We start from the raw sequence: 12531 nt of genomic DNA on the forward strand, positions 1-12531 counted from the left end.
AACATACTCCTTTGGTGCGCATGCGACAGGGCTCAATATGTGTGGCGGAGTGTGCACGCCCCTGCCCCCTCCACTAAAAACAAAACAAAGAAAACCCTCCTTAATTGAAGGAAAAACCAAACCAAAAAAGTCTTTGTCAGATTATAAAGTGGGATTATGTATATTTTAAACACATTATTTTAACTACTTATAAAACTTTGGTAATAAAACTGCCCCCACTCCCTTGCCAAACAAATTTTGTATATATAGATATGGTATATGAGGCCCCAACCCCATCCCCCAGCAAAGATAAAACGAGAACTGCTCCCTCCACCCTGTGTCCACTCCCAGGGGCCCCAGCTTCCTCCGGAAAACCTCCTGCAGTAATGTGAGCAGGGGCCCCTCCCTGAAACAGGAGACAAAAAACAAAGAGGCGGCTACTGTCACAGTCACTTTATTGCATCCAGGCCATAATCCAGACCACCCCAGCCCCAGCCCCACTTTTCCTTCCGCACCTCTGGGTCTCTGCACAGGTTTCCCTCTGCCTGGAATGCCCTTCCTATTCTCCATCTGCAAACTCCTATTCACACTCCCCAACCTAAGACCTTGAGGGTCCCAGGCAGCACAGGTTAATCCCTCTCCAGCACTTCCCTTGACAGTTCATTCTGATATCAAAGCCTTTGTCAGCCAGGCGCAGTGGCTCATGCCTGTAATCCCAGCACTTTGGGAGGCCGAGGTGGGCGGATCACCTGAGGTCAGGAGTTCAAGACCAGCCTGACCAACATGGAGAAACCCTATCTCTACTAAAAATACAGAAAATTAGCCAGGCATGGTGGCACATGCCTGTAACCCCAACTACTCGGGAGGCTGAGGCAGGAAAATCGCTTGAACCCAGGAGGCGGAGGTTGCAGTGAGCTGAGATCACACCATTGCACTCCAGCCTAGCCAACAAGAGCGAAACTCCTCGAAAAAAAAAAAAAAAAAAAAAAAAAGCCTTTGTCATCTTGCATTGATCCACAGGGCCCAGTGGTGACCTGCCTCTGAGCAGAGACCCAGGAAACACTGAATGGATAAATGAATCCTTAACAAGGGAACCAGAAGAGAAGCTGGGAACGGGCCGTGTGGGACACAGAAGCCAGAGCTAGGAGATCTGGGGCTCACTGTCTGGGATGGTGACTGAAGGGGTATGAAGCACTGGATGGGACCCATTTGTATCTGGCACAATCTACTACCTTTGGGGTCTCTCTGCAGCTCCAACACTTGTGGCTGGGATTCAAGGGACAGTAAGATCCTGCATATATTTTGGGCCTGCCCCTTCCGCATCCAGCAATGAAATCTGAGTAGAAGTGTGTTGCCAAGGCCTCCCCTGGCTCAGCTCAAATCTGACTCCGGCCTAAGTTTCACCTCCTGCCTAGACAATCTAGAAGCCCCAATCCTCACCAAGCTGACCCCCAGCCTCACCCCAGTGAGTGGCAGTGGAAGGGCAAGCTGGAGTGGCCCACACCTTTAACTCTTTCCCTCTCCCTGGGCAAGGAGCTGGGGCAGGCCCAGGAGTGGACCCCAGCAACTCCTAGCCAATCCCTAAATCCAAGAATTGGCCAGTGACGCCCTTGGCAGTTGAGTCGTGAACAGGGAGTCGCTGTGGGCCAGACACAAACAACTTTACCAGGCCTTGTTCCCACCTGGAGCCAAATCCAGACCCCTGTCCCCCAACTATACCTCCCTCCCTACCAGATGCCATCCCCCTTCACTTGGTCTTCTGATCAAGTTTGCGCTGTACCAGCTGGCTCAGGAGGAACGCAGTGAGGACGCTGCTGCCCACCGTGAGCAGGAAGAGGCCAGAAAAGTTGTGAGGCCAGTGCGTGTGCAGAGGCTCATAGATGGGCCGTCGGGCCTCATAGTCCAGTGCCACAGCCTCCAGCTGAGCCAGCGTGCACAGCACCAAGAAGATGTGGAAAAGTTGGTGGCCCTGCCCGAAGACATGGCAGCTGCCAGGGAACCAGCGCTCGGGCATGAAGGTAGAGAAGAAGGCAGCAGCCAGCAGAAAGAAGACCACCTGGCACTTGTGGTAGAGAAGAGCTGGGTCATCTGTGGCGGGGTCGGAGGACACGAAGATACGATGCACCACAGGACTAATGTCCAGTGCGTAGGCCAGGGCGGAGGGCACCTCCTGGCACGTGCGGCCCAGCAGGCCTGGTTTCTGGATGTACTTGTTATAGCAGGAGCCAATGCAGGAAAGCCAGGCGAGAAAGGCAGCCATAGGCAGAAAAACAGCCTGCACCTGGGCATGCCAGGAGGGCTCGATAGCATAGTAGAAGTGTGCCAAGGCACTGCCAAACTGGTACACAGCCACCCCCACGTAGTCCAGGAAGAAGAAGCTGTAATGCCAGAACTCAGACTTGGCCTGCAGGAGGTGAGCCAAGGCACTGAAGGAGAGGTAGGTGAAAGAGGCAAGGACAATGATGAAGAGGGGCAGGGCGTGTGGGTCTCCCCAGAAGTCCACGGTCTCCACAAAGAGGGCCAGCCGCAGCAGCAGTACCAGGGCTGCCAGCAGGTGGGTCCAGACATTCACGGCCTCGTTGTGCTGCTGGAACAGCGTACGGAAATAGAAGCACCAGGTCCGATGCAGCGGCCGGTAGCCCGCATAGATGTAGGGCTTCCAGAAGAGTGGCGGCACCTCAGCTCGATCCACCGTGAAGACAGGCTCTGGCTGCAGAGACAGCCGAGGCTCCTGGATGACCTGCCGCAGACTGGGCAGGAGGTAGCCGAGTTTCTGGGCCATGGCCATGGCTGTGGGCCTGGGCAGGGAGCTGGGAGAGAGACCAGAGCAAAGTCAGGGGCCTGGTGTCCTCACCCCCACGAGCAGCAGCTGGGGGACTCTGATACCCAAATCCTACTCCCTCCTCTCCAACGGCCTTATCCTTACACTGGGTTTAAGAACAGAGGACTCGTCCTGTGGAATTCCTCATCTCTGACCTCATGAGAGCAAGGATCCCTGATGTATTCCAGGTACCTAGAACAGCGCCTGACACATATAGGTGCTCAATAAATGTTTGAGGAATGTATTAATTAATAAGGCTCCCTGCCTCGTTAATTCCCTTTCCAGTCCAGGCTCTACACAGCAGCACCAGCTGTTTTCTCTCCTCAAGAACAGATCTGGCCATGTGAAACACATGAGAGGGGTGAGGCTCTCTCAGCCCGTGTTCATGACACCATTAGTGTTCATCTGGTGGCAATAATGACCTTGCTAACAGACCCACTGCCTCTACCTATCTAGCTCCTCGAGAGTGGCCAGGGTCCCCTACTGACCCTCTATTACCCTGCATGACCTGGTCCCTGCTACCCTCTCCAGTCTTGTTGCATAACCACAGTGCACTTCAAATCCAGACACAGCCCCACCAACCCCTGGACTGCTCTTTCACATGTCTGTAGCTTTACACAAGCCGTTCCCTCTGCCTGAGACATTTTCCTCATCTTGCCTACTAGGCAAACCCCATTCATCCCTCAAAAACCCATTTCTTGGCTAGGCATGAGGCCTCACTCCTGTAATCCTAGCGCTTTGAGAGACCAAAGCAGGAGGATTGCTTGAGGCCAGGAGTTCAAGACCAGCCTGGGCAACGTAGTGAGATCCTATCTCCACAAAAAAGTTAGCCAGGTGTGGTGGCATGTGCCTGTAGTCCCAGCTGCTGGGGAGTCTGGGGCAGGAGGATCCCTTGAGCCCAGGAATTCGATGTACAGTGATCTACGATCACACTACTACACTCAAGCTTGACCTCAAGCGAGATCCTGTCTCTTAAAAAAACAAACAGGGGCCGGGCGCAGTGGCTCACGTCTGTAATCCCAGCACTTTGGGAGGCCGAGACGGGCGGATCATGAGGTCAGGAGATCGAGACCATCCTGGCCGACATGGTGAAACCCTGTCTCTACTAAAATACAAAAAATTAGCCAGGCATGGTGGCAGGCGCCTGCAGTCCCAGCTACTCAGGAGCTGAGGCAGGAGAATGGCGTGAACCCGAGAGGCAGAGCTTGCAGTGAGCCAAGATCACACCACTGCACTCCAGCCTGGGCGACACAGCGAGACTCCGTCACAAAAATAAATAAATTAATTAATTAAAATACAAAACTAGCCAGTCGTGGTGGCACATGCCTGTAAGCCCAGCTACTCCGGAGGCTGAGGCAGGAGAATTACTTGAACCCGGGAGGCGGAGGTTGCGGTGAGCCGAGATCGCACCATTGCACTCCAGCCTGGGCAACAAGAGGGAAACTCCGTCTCAAAAAAAAAAAAAAAAAAAAGAAAGAAAGAACAACATGACACCATTCTGATAACACTTCATATCCTTCCAGGCCCAACTGAAAAGACCACTTTTTTCCTGAAAGTCCCCATTTAACAACTGATGAATCACACCCTCACTCTCAAAATCCCCTCTCCCAGCCCTCCCCCAACTGCCCGTGGTTGCTAGTTCCAAATAAATCCAACATAACCCCTTACCCTGGCATTCAAGGCCCACATGACCTGCTCCTACTACCTTTATTCCCCACTTAACCCCAATGTCACACCCTGCGCCGCCTTCCTTTCCCTGCACTGAAATCCTTTAAGACCAGTACAAGCTGCCACCTCTGGGGCCTCCTTACTGCTCCCGCAATCCCACTTTCCCCTGACCTATAATGGGTTACACAGTTTAACCTTGATTCATTCATTTAACAAACACTTACTGAGCCCTTCTTTGCCTCAGACCCTGTGCTGGATGGGACAAAGAACAGAGTGAAAGATTTGATCCCTGCCCTCAGGAATGTCATGATCTGGCAAAAGATATAGAAACAAAAACAAATCATAGCAAATGCTCACACAGCACCTGCTAGAAGCTTCCCATCAACCCTGAGAGGCAGACACTATCATTATTCCCATTTTCCAGGTAAGGAAACTGAAGTACAGAGAAGTTAAGTGCCTTGCCCACCCACCTAGCCAGGAAGTAGCAGATGGCAGAGGCATGCTCTGAACTCGTCTGGTTTTTTGTGTTTTGTTTGTTTGTTTGTTTGTTTGAGACGGAGTCTCGCTGTGTCACCCAGGCTGGAGTGCAATGGCTCAATCTCGGCTCGCTGCAACCTCCACCTCCTGGGTTCAAGCAATTCTCCTCAGCCTCCCAAGTACCTAGGATTACAGATGCCCGCCACCACGCCCAGCTAATTTTTGTATTTTTAGTAGAGACAGGGTTTCACCACATTGGCCAGGCTGGTCTCGAACTCCTGACCTCAGGTGATCCGCCTACCTTGGCCTCCCAAAGTGTTGGGATTACAGGCATGAGCCACGGCACCCGGCCTTGTTTTGTTTTTAGATAGCGTCTTGCTCTGTCCCCCTGGTTGGAGCACAGTGGTATAATCACAGCTCACTGCAGCCTTGACCTCATGGACTCAGGCAATCCTCCTATCAGCCTCCCAAGTGGCTGGGGCTACAGGTACATGTTACCATGCCCAGCTGATTTTTTAAATTTATTTTTACTTTATCATAGAGTCAGGGTCTCACTTTGTTGCCCAGGCTGGTCTCGAACTCCTGGCCTCAAGCTACCCTCCCACTCGGCCTCCCAAAGTGCTGGGATTACAAGTGTGAGCCACTGTGCTCTTAACCACTACCCTAAAATGCACTTTGCAACACAAGGTGGCAAGTGCTATTTATCGTTTCCTAATTATATACTGTTTTACCTGGCTTCAGCGACATAATTCAGGCTTACCGTCATTCATTGTATCATTCATTAACTCAAATAGTTATTGAAAAACCTGCCAGACAATCCCTCCCTGCCTGCCAAATAAATTCCCTCCAAACTTACTTATTGGACTCAGTGTTCAGGTTCATCAGATATTTATTGTGACTACCTTTGCACCAGTCACCAGACAAGGAAAAGAGATTCAGGCAGGATAAAGCATTCATGTTCTCTGCCCCCAGCGGCACTGTGATCACCCCCAAAACCAATCAAATAAGTCACACACAGTCCAAGTAAATGCAGAGTGCTTGCTATGCAAGGGCAGCATCAAGACCCCACCCCCACAAGCCCACATCTCCAGAGCCTGATTTGCATTCCTAAGCTCCTCCTATATTAGGATTCTGGCATCAGCCCTGCTCCCCAGCCTTTCCTAGTCCAGTGGGGAAGCAGGAGTCCTTACACTGCTGCACAGGGGCTGCTACTTAGGACAACAGGCATGTGCAGGACTCTTCTATTCCCCAGCGAGCCTGGCACAGGGCAGATTTAGGAAGCAGACATTGCTGCTGCACTAATTAACGGGGCCACTTCCATCCAGAGCACAAGACCTCCCTTGGCCAGCCTTGCTGGTTGGGGAGCCAGTACTGGATTTCTCCAGAACAACTTTGCAAAATCCTGGTCTAAAGCAGGCAACCAGGCCCTTTCTGATAAATTACTTTCTTAGGCTTCTAGCAATTCAGTCTCCCTCAGTTGCTGGCTACCTGCTTGCTCCTGATCTTCTCCAGAGAGGCCCTGGCTCAAGCCACCTCCTTAGGTGAGTGACAGCGCTCACTTATACCTCCCTCCCCCAGACATAATGGGCCCTATGGACAAAACCCGGAGGCAACATGCTAGGATGACAGAGGCCCCGCTGCCCTATTTCCTTCAGACCTCAGCTAGAGGCCTCACTCCACCTAAGTAGGTCTGTTTTCAGAATTGGTTTCCACCTCCTGACTCCATGGAAAGGGACTCTGATCCAGGGGAAAGGAAAAAGCAGGGGCAGGTGTCAAGCTTGAGCCAGCAGGATGAGGATGGGTATCCAGAGGGCACCATCAGGGCATCCTCTGAGTGGTCAGCCTCTGAGTCGTGTGCCCACCAGGCTGCTGGGCCCTGTCTATTCAGGCAGCTCAGCCCAGCACACCTCCATGGGCCCCTCCAAGTCTGGCAAATTGCACTGGGTACCTGGGGGTTTCTCTCGAGCCTGGGGTCTGGTGACCTCTACTGTGGGACTGGGCAAATTCACCAGATGCTGAGCACTTCCACAGATGAAGGGCACTAGGGGCAGGGCTTCAGGGACAGGGGGTGTCTTGTGTGATGTCACCAGAGGGTGGGGCTGAAGACAACCTCCCACACCTCTCCTCCCCTGCTTCACCACTCCCATAGTGGTGAAATCCATGCTAAACTGTGTGCTTTCCTAGCCAGGCCTCCACTGCAGCAAGCAGCTCACCATTCACCTCTGCATGAGACTTATGGGGAAACCGAGAGCCAGCTGAAAAGTTTGACTTACCTAAGATCACACAGCAAGGCAAAGGCAAAGGCAAAGCCAGGTGACTAGGGCCTGGTTGATGGTAGGGCCTGGTTGATGGTGTCAGGCAAACTTCAGAGACTCCTGTCCACTACTCACTGGGAATCAGAATGGAAGGAGGTTAGGAATAAAGGAAAAAGCAGACACTATAAAAGTGCACAGAGGAGATGGACTCCAGATTCAGACGAACTAGGTTTGACTCCTGATTCCATAACATGCTAGCTGTGTGACCTTAGACAAGTGACTCACCTTCTCTGATCCTTAGCTCCCTCATGGGAATTACAATATTATCTACCTCATAGGTTGCTGTAAAGATTAAACTTATTAGAACAAAGTTTTAGCTTCGTTTAGGGACTCAACAAATATTGCAATTATTATTAACAATAATAGTAGTAGTCTTTGAAATATCCCCAGCCTGAGAGATTTGCTTGGAGTTTTCTAAAAAAACTGTCCTTTTAGCCCTCAATAGCTAGTTCCACTGGATTTGGGGGCCTCGGGAAGTTCACTGTGTGCTTAAACATTTACCTTATCCCTAGGGGTGCAGACCAGGGAAATTTGGCTAGAGTTTGGACTTCCAAGGATACTGACCTTACTTAATCATTAAATTGTTCTTAGCAAAGACCATTCAGAGTAACTGTTCTGAATTCACAGAGCCCTGAAAATTGGTGCTTACCCACAGGCCCGAGACGTGGCTAAGAAGTGACAGTCCCAGGGGAAGGGGCCTCAACTCCAGCAGCTCAGAAGCCCTGGAGAGCTCAAGGGCACAAGAGGGTGAACCCAAATTAGCAGGTGATCCAAATGGCGTACGGTCTGGCCTGGACATGTCTTGCAGAAGGTTTGGGAGGCTTCTGGTTTGGCTGAACCTCAGAAGTGCGATCTCCAGGGCTCCAGTAGGAGTGCCTCTGTCAGCCTGAGCCGCAACTTCCTTCCCTTCCCCTCCCCTCCACTTCCTCACCCCTCCCAATTCATATTCCTCAACTCAAGGTCAGCCCTCCTCACCTCCCTCCTTAACCAAGGCTTGTAAGCCCCAGCCTGCTCTCCAAGGATACACACTGTCAAAGGTTCCCATAACACCCCTGGGGCAAAACAGACCAGGCTGCAGGGAGGTGGTGGATAATGGGCTTATGGAGAGGGAGAGCCCTGGGTTACCCCCATGTCACAGATTTCGCTCAGTGCTTACTATATGCCAGCCTCAATGCTACCCAGGCATTCTGTGTGCTGGGGCACACAGAAAATGAAGCAGACAGGCTCCCTGCCCCGACGGGCTCACCCACACAAATGCCCACGGGGCCTAGGAAGATCCAGCCTGGAGGGAAGCCAGCCAGGTGGTGAGCCTGGAGAACTGGTGAGGGCTGCTGCCCTGGTGGTGGACATCCTCCACTAATCTCGGTAGGCTCTCCGGCAGGCTGTTTCAAGAGAAGCCACAAGCCTCATTTTTATGTGAGGATGAAATTTCGGGTCTGGAATTCACCCGCTGTGTGACTCTGCAACAGTCCCTCAACCTCTCTGAGCTTGTTTCCTCTTTGGAATCAGAGGATTAAAATAGCTGCCTCTTGGGCTCTTGTGGAAGCAAAACAAAGCCATGGATGCCAGGTGTTGGCTCTGGAACAGTGCTGGCTCTGCTGTTTCCGTGGGATTCTCGTCCTGACTCAGCCACTCAATCCCTGTGTGACCTTGCACAAGTCCCTTCCCCTCTTGGCCCTGTTTCTCCAAATGTCAAAGGAGAGAGTAAATTCACCAGTGACTTCCAAGGGCCCTTAGACCCTGGGACAGTCCAAGAATATTTACTTTAGGCCTCCTATGTGCCAGGCGCTGGAGTTTCCTCAGTGACAGAGCCATTTAAACCACTGCCCTCGTAGAACTAACAGCCCAGGGAATTCATACCAATGGTAACACCACAGGATTTTTTTTTTTTTTTTTTTTGAGACAGGGTCATGCTCTGTCGCCCAGGCTGGAGTGCAGTGGTGCAAACACAGCTCACTGCAGCCTTGACCTCCCAGTCTCTGGTGATCCTTCTTCTTCAGACTCTTGAGTAGTTGGGAATCACAGGCGCACGCTACCATGCCTATTTTTTAAAATTATGTGTAGAGACAAGGTCTTGCTATGTTGCCCAGGCTGGTCTCGAACTCCTGGTCTCAAGTCATCCTCCCACCTTGGCCTCCCAAAGTGTTGAGATTATAGGCGTGAGCCACGGTGCCCAGCCAACACCTCAATATATTAATACCCTGCCCTCCTGGAGCTTACAGCTCAGCTAAATAACACCTATTATAAGCATTATTTGGTTACAATCCCACTTCCTCTTTTGCCTCCTCCTTGGCATGCAAAATATTCATCGTTGCCTTTCTGGGCCCTGATTGTTCAGCACATTCTCTTAAAGACAACTTTTTCTCAGCATGGAAGGCAAAGTCTAACCCCATTAGATACAAATAATAAGGCCAGACCAATGTTAATACTAGGGCTGTTGGAGGAAAACCCTCTTGAAGGGTCTTTAGTGAGGATGAGCCAATATGGCACATGAAATATCATTAATGAGATTAGGTGCTACCATTCATAATATATAGTGGCTGGGTGTTTACCAAGAACTTTCACATACATATTACCTCTCCCTCACAACTCTCTGGATCCACAGCCAACCTGGAGGCCCAGCCCCAGAGGCCAGAGGGCAGAGCACATCTATCTGACTCCAAAACCAGCGCTCTTGCCCTTTGTCCACCATGGGCAACTCCCAGGCACCCAGTGGTGACCACAGATTATACAGGCAAAGTTGTCATCCCTGGCTGGCCTCCCAGTCTCTTAGCAACTGGGTCACCTCCCTCAGTGCAAGCTAACTCCCCAACTTGGTCCAAAGTGTTTAAAGAAAAAGTCCCTACATGTCTTCCAAAACTGAACAGAAACTGTTTTTTTTTTTTTTTTTGTAACTTTGGCACTTGGGGCTTCTGTGTATTTGTACTGGAAAATGTGATCAGAATGAAATAAGTAATTCTTTCTGTTCTTGAGATAGGGTCTCACTCTGTCACCAGGCTGAAGTGCAGTGCAGCGATCACTGCAGCCTCAACTGCCCAGGCTCAAGCGATCCTCCCACCTCAGCCTCCTGAAAAGCCCTGACCACAGGCAAACAATACCACGCCTGGTTAATTTTTTTATTATGTGTAGAGACAAGGTCTCACTATGTTGCCCAGGCTGGTCTTGAATTCCTGGGCTTGAGCAATACTCCCGCCCTGGCCTCTCAAAGTGCTGGGGTTACAATCATGAGCCACTGTGCCCAGCCTAATTCTTTTCTTTTTTTTATTTTTTGAGACAAAGTTTCGCTCTTGTTGCCCAGGCTAAAGTACAATGGCATGATCTCGGCTCACTGCAACCTCCGCCTCCTGGGTTCAAGCGATTCTCCTGCCTCAGTCTCCTGAGTAGCTGGGATTACAGGCATGCACCACCACGCCCGGCTGATTTTGTGTTTTTAGTAGAGATGGGGTTTCTCCGTGTTGGTCAAGCTGGTCTCAAACTCCCGACCGACCTCAGGTGATCCGCCTGCCTCGGCCTCCCAAAGTGCTGGGATTACAGGCGTGAGCCACCACGCCCGGCCTTTCTTTTTTTTTTTTTTTTGAAACAGGGTCTATGCTCTGTCCCCCAGGCTGGAGTACAGTGGCACCATCTCGGCTCACTGCAACCTTGAACTCCCACCTTAAGCCATCCTCTCACCTCAGCCTCCCAAAGCGCTGGGATTACAAATGTGAGCTCCCACGGATGGCCTGAAAAAGCAGTTCTTAAAGAAATTATTCTGTGGAGCTGAGACTTACAACTGCTCTGAGGAGGGGGAATCTCTCAGGCCCAGAGAGGTTGGGTGAACGAGCTATAGTCACCCAGCATGGGGCACAGAAAAAGGATCTGAGCTTCACTGCTGACCAGCAAGGAACCCTCTGGGCAGAGAAACTAAGGCTGCAGAGGGGCAGCCTCTCAACGAAAGGACCCAGAGGTAGCACAGGCCTCATGGCCAGAGGCTGGGTCCCTCTCTCCGATAGGAGCTCAGACTTGGGGTCCTGGGCGGTCCACCCAGGAGCAGCCAGACTCCGAATCCATCAAACTCTTCAGACTCCGAGGCCTTGGCTTGACCTAGCCCCACAGGCCTCCTCCAGGGGCTGCCACAGGGACATTTCTGGAGGTCTTCAAAGCCCGCAGCCTTGAGGCAAGTGCTGTGGGTTTTCCCCTTCCCTCACTGTGTGTGGGGGACCCCCAGGCTCTCCTGACACCAGGGGAGGCTCCCTCATCCCCCAAGGTGTCTAGCAGCTTGGGCCCGTGGAGCAAGTGCCCCTCTTGGCCCCCAGCAGTGCTATTCCCACTGTTCCTGGATCCCTAAGTGAGACTCCTTCACATCAGCCGGTTCTGGGCACCCACACCCCTTCCTGTCCCGGTCTCACCTAGATTCCTCCTCCGGAAAGCAGTGAGCTCCCTGACTGTCCTCCTCCAGGAAGGCAACGGCCTTGCCCGGGCCAGACGCCCCTGCCCACTCCCTGCCCTCCATCCTTCACTCTCTCCAAGCAGCGCTCCCCTCCCCTGCTCACTGGACAAACAGGCTTTCAGGGCCCCCATCCGCATCCTCCTCAGCCGTGCTCCTTCTGCTCCTCCCACCCTTCCCAAGACGCCCCCAACCAGCGAGCTCCTCCTTCCTGCGCCCTCCGCTGGCTGCTTCCCCGGGCGGGCGTCCTCTCACTTGGCCCAGGTGCTCTCCTCCGGCTCCGCGTCCTGCCTGTCTTCCCCGGGTCCCAAGTCCGCCCCTGCCCCGCGGAACCCTGCCCTTTCCACGTCCAGCCCCGCAGCCCCGCCGCGCCCCGTGGAGAGCACCCTCGTCTGCGGCCAGCCGGGCCTCCCCGTCTTGGCAGCCCCGTACCTGAGCCGGAGCGGAGCTGGGAGGGCCGCGGCGGCCGAGTCGGCGGAGCTGGCAGATAAAGGGGCGGCCGGGCAGCCGCCCCGCCCCAAGCCGGGTGAGGGCGGGCTGCCTCGGGCGCTCTGGCTGCAGCCGCCTCCCCGGGCCCGGGCGACGCCAAGCGCCCCGCACCCCGCCCGCCGCGCACAAGCAGCTCTGCCCCGCCAGGCCCACGTGTTGCACGCGCGGGAGAGGGGTCGGCCGCGCAGAGGCGGCGTCTCAGGACTTCCTGTGGCGTCACACAGATGGGGAGACCGAGGCTCGGGAGTGGACTCCCCGGGCTCCTCGGCGCAGAGCTGCGGCCGCGCTTCTCGCACTTCGGGACGACGGGAAGCGCAGGCTGCGGCTTCTGGGCCCGGCTGACCCTGGGAGGGTGG

The 12531-nt window shown here is 53.2% G+C and overlaps 1 protein-coding gene across 2 annotated transcripts; it reads right to left on the reverse strand.

Annotated features, from left to right (window-relative positions):
* Positions 1 to 414: 414 nt before the first annotated feature.
* Positions 415 to 12317, reverse strand: PAQR7 (progestin and adipoQ receptor family member 7). Of its 2 annotated transcripts, none has more exons than XM_004092271.3 (3): positions 12119 to 12317; positions 7219 to 7327; positions 415 to 2789 (listed from the first exon to the last, which is right to left on the reverse strand). In XM_004092271.3, exon 3 carries the CDS (start codon positions 2765 to 2767, stop codon positions 1727 to 1729), a length of 1041 nt encoding a protein of 346 aa, XP_004092319.3. In that variant the 5' UTR covers positions 2768 to 2789; positions 7219 to 7327; positions 12119 to 12317; the 3' UTR covers positions 415 to 1726. The 2 variants fall into 2 exon arrangements, with proteins under 2 accessions (XP_004092319.3, XP_030661634.1); XM_030805774.1 differs by having other exon boundaries at positions 7219 to 7334; positions 12119 to 12287.
* Positions 12318 to 12531: the final 214 nt, after the last annotated feature.

Source organism: Nomascus leucogenys, chromosome 24 (assembly GCF_006542625.1).
Source record: "Nomascus leucogenys isolate Asia chromosome 24, Asia_NLE_v1, whole genome shotgun sequence".
In the NCBI taxonomy this organism is placed as follows: Eukaryota; Metazoa; Chordata; class Mammalia; order Primates; family Hylobatidae; genus Nomascus; species Nomascus leucogenys.

Excerpts from the sequence above, each read along its gene's own strand:
- PAQR7 (XM_004092271.3), bottom strand. The coding sequence starts at position 2,767 with ATGGCCATGGCCCAGAAACTCGGCTACCTCCTGCCCAGTCTGCGGCAG.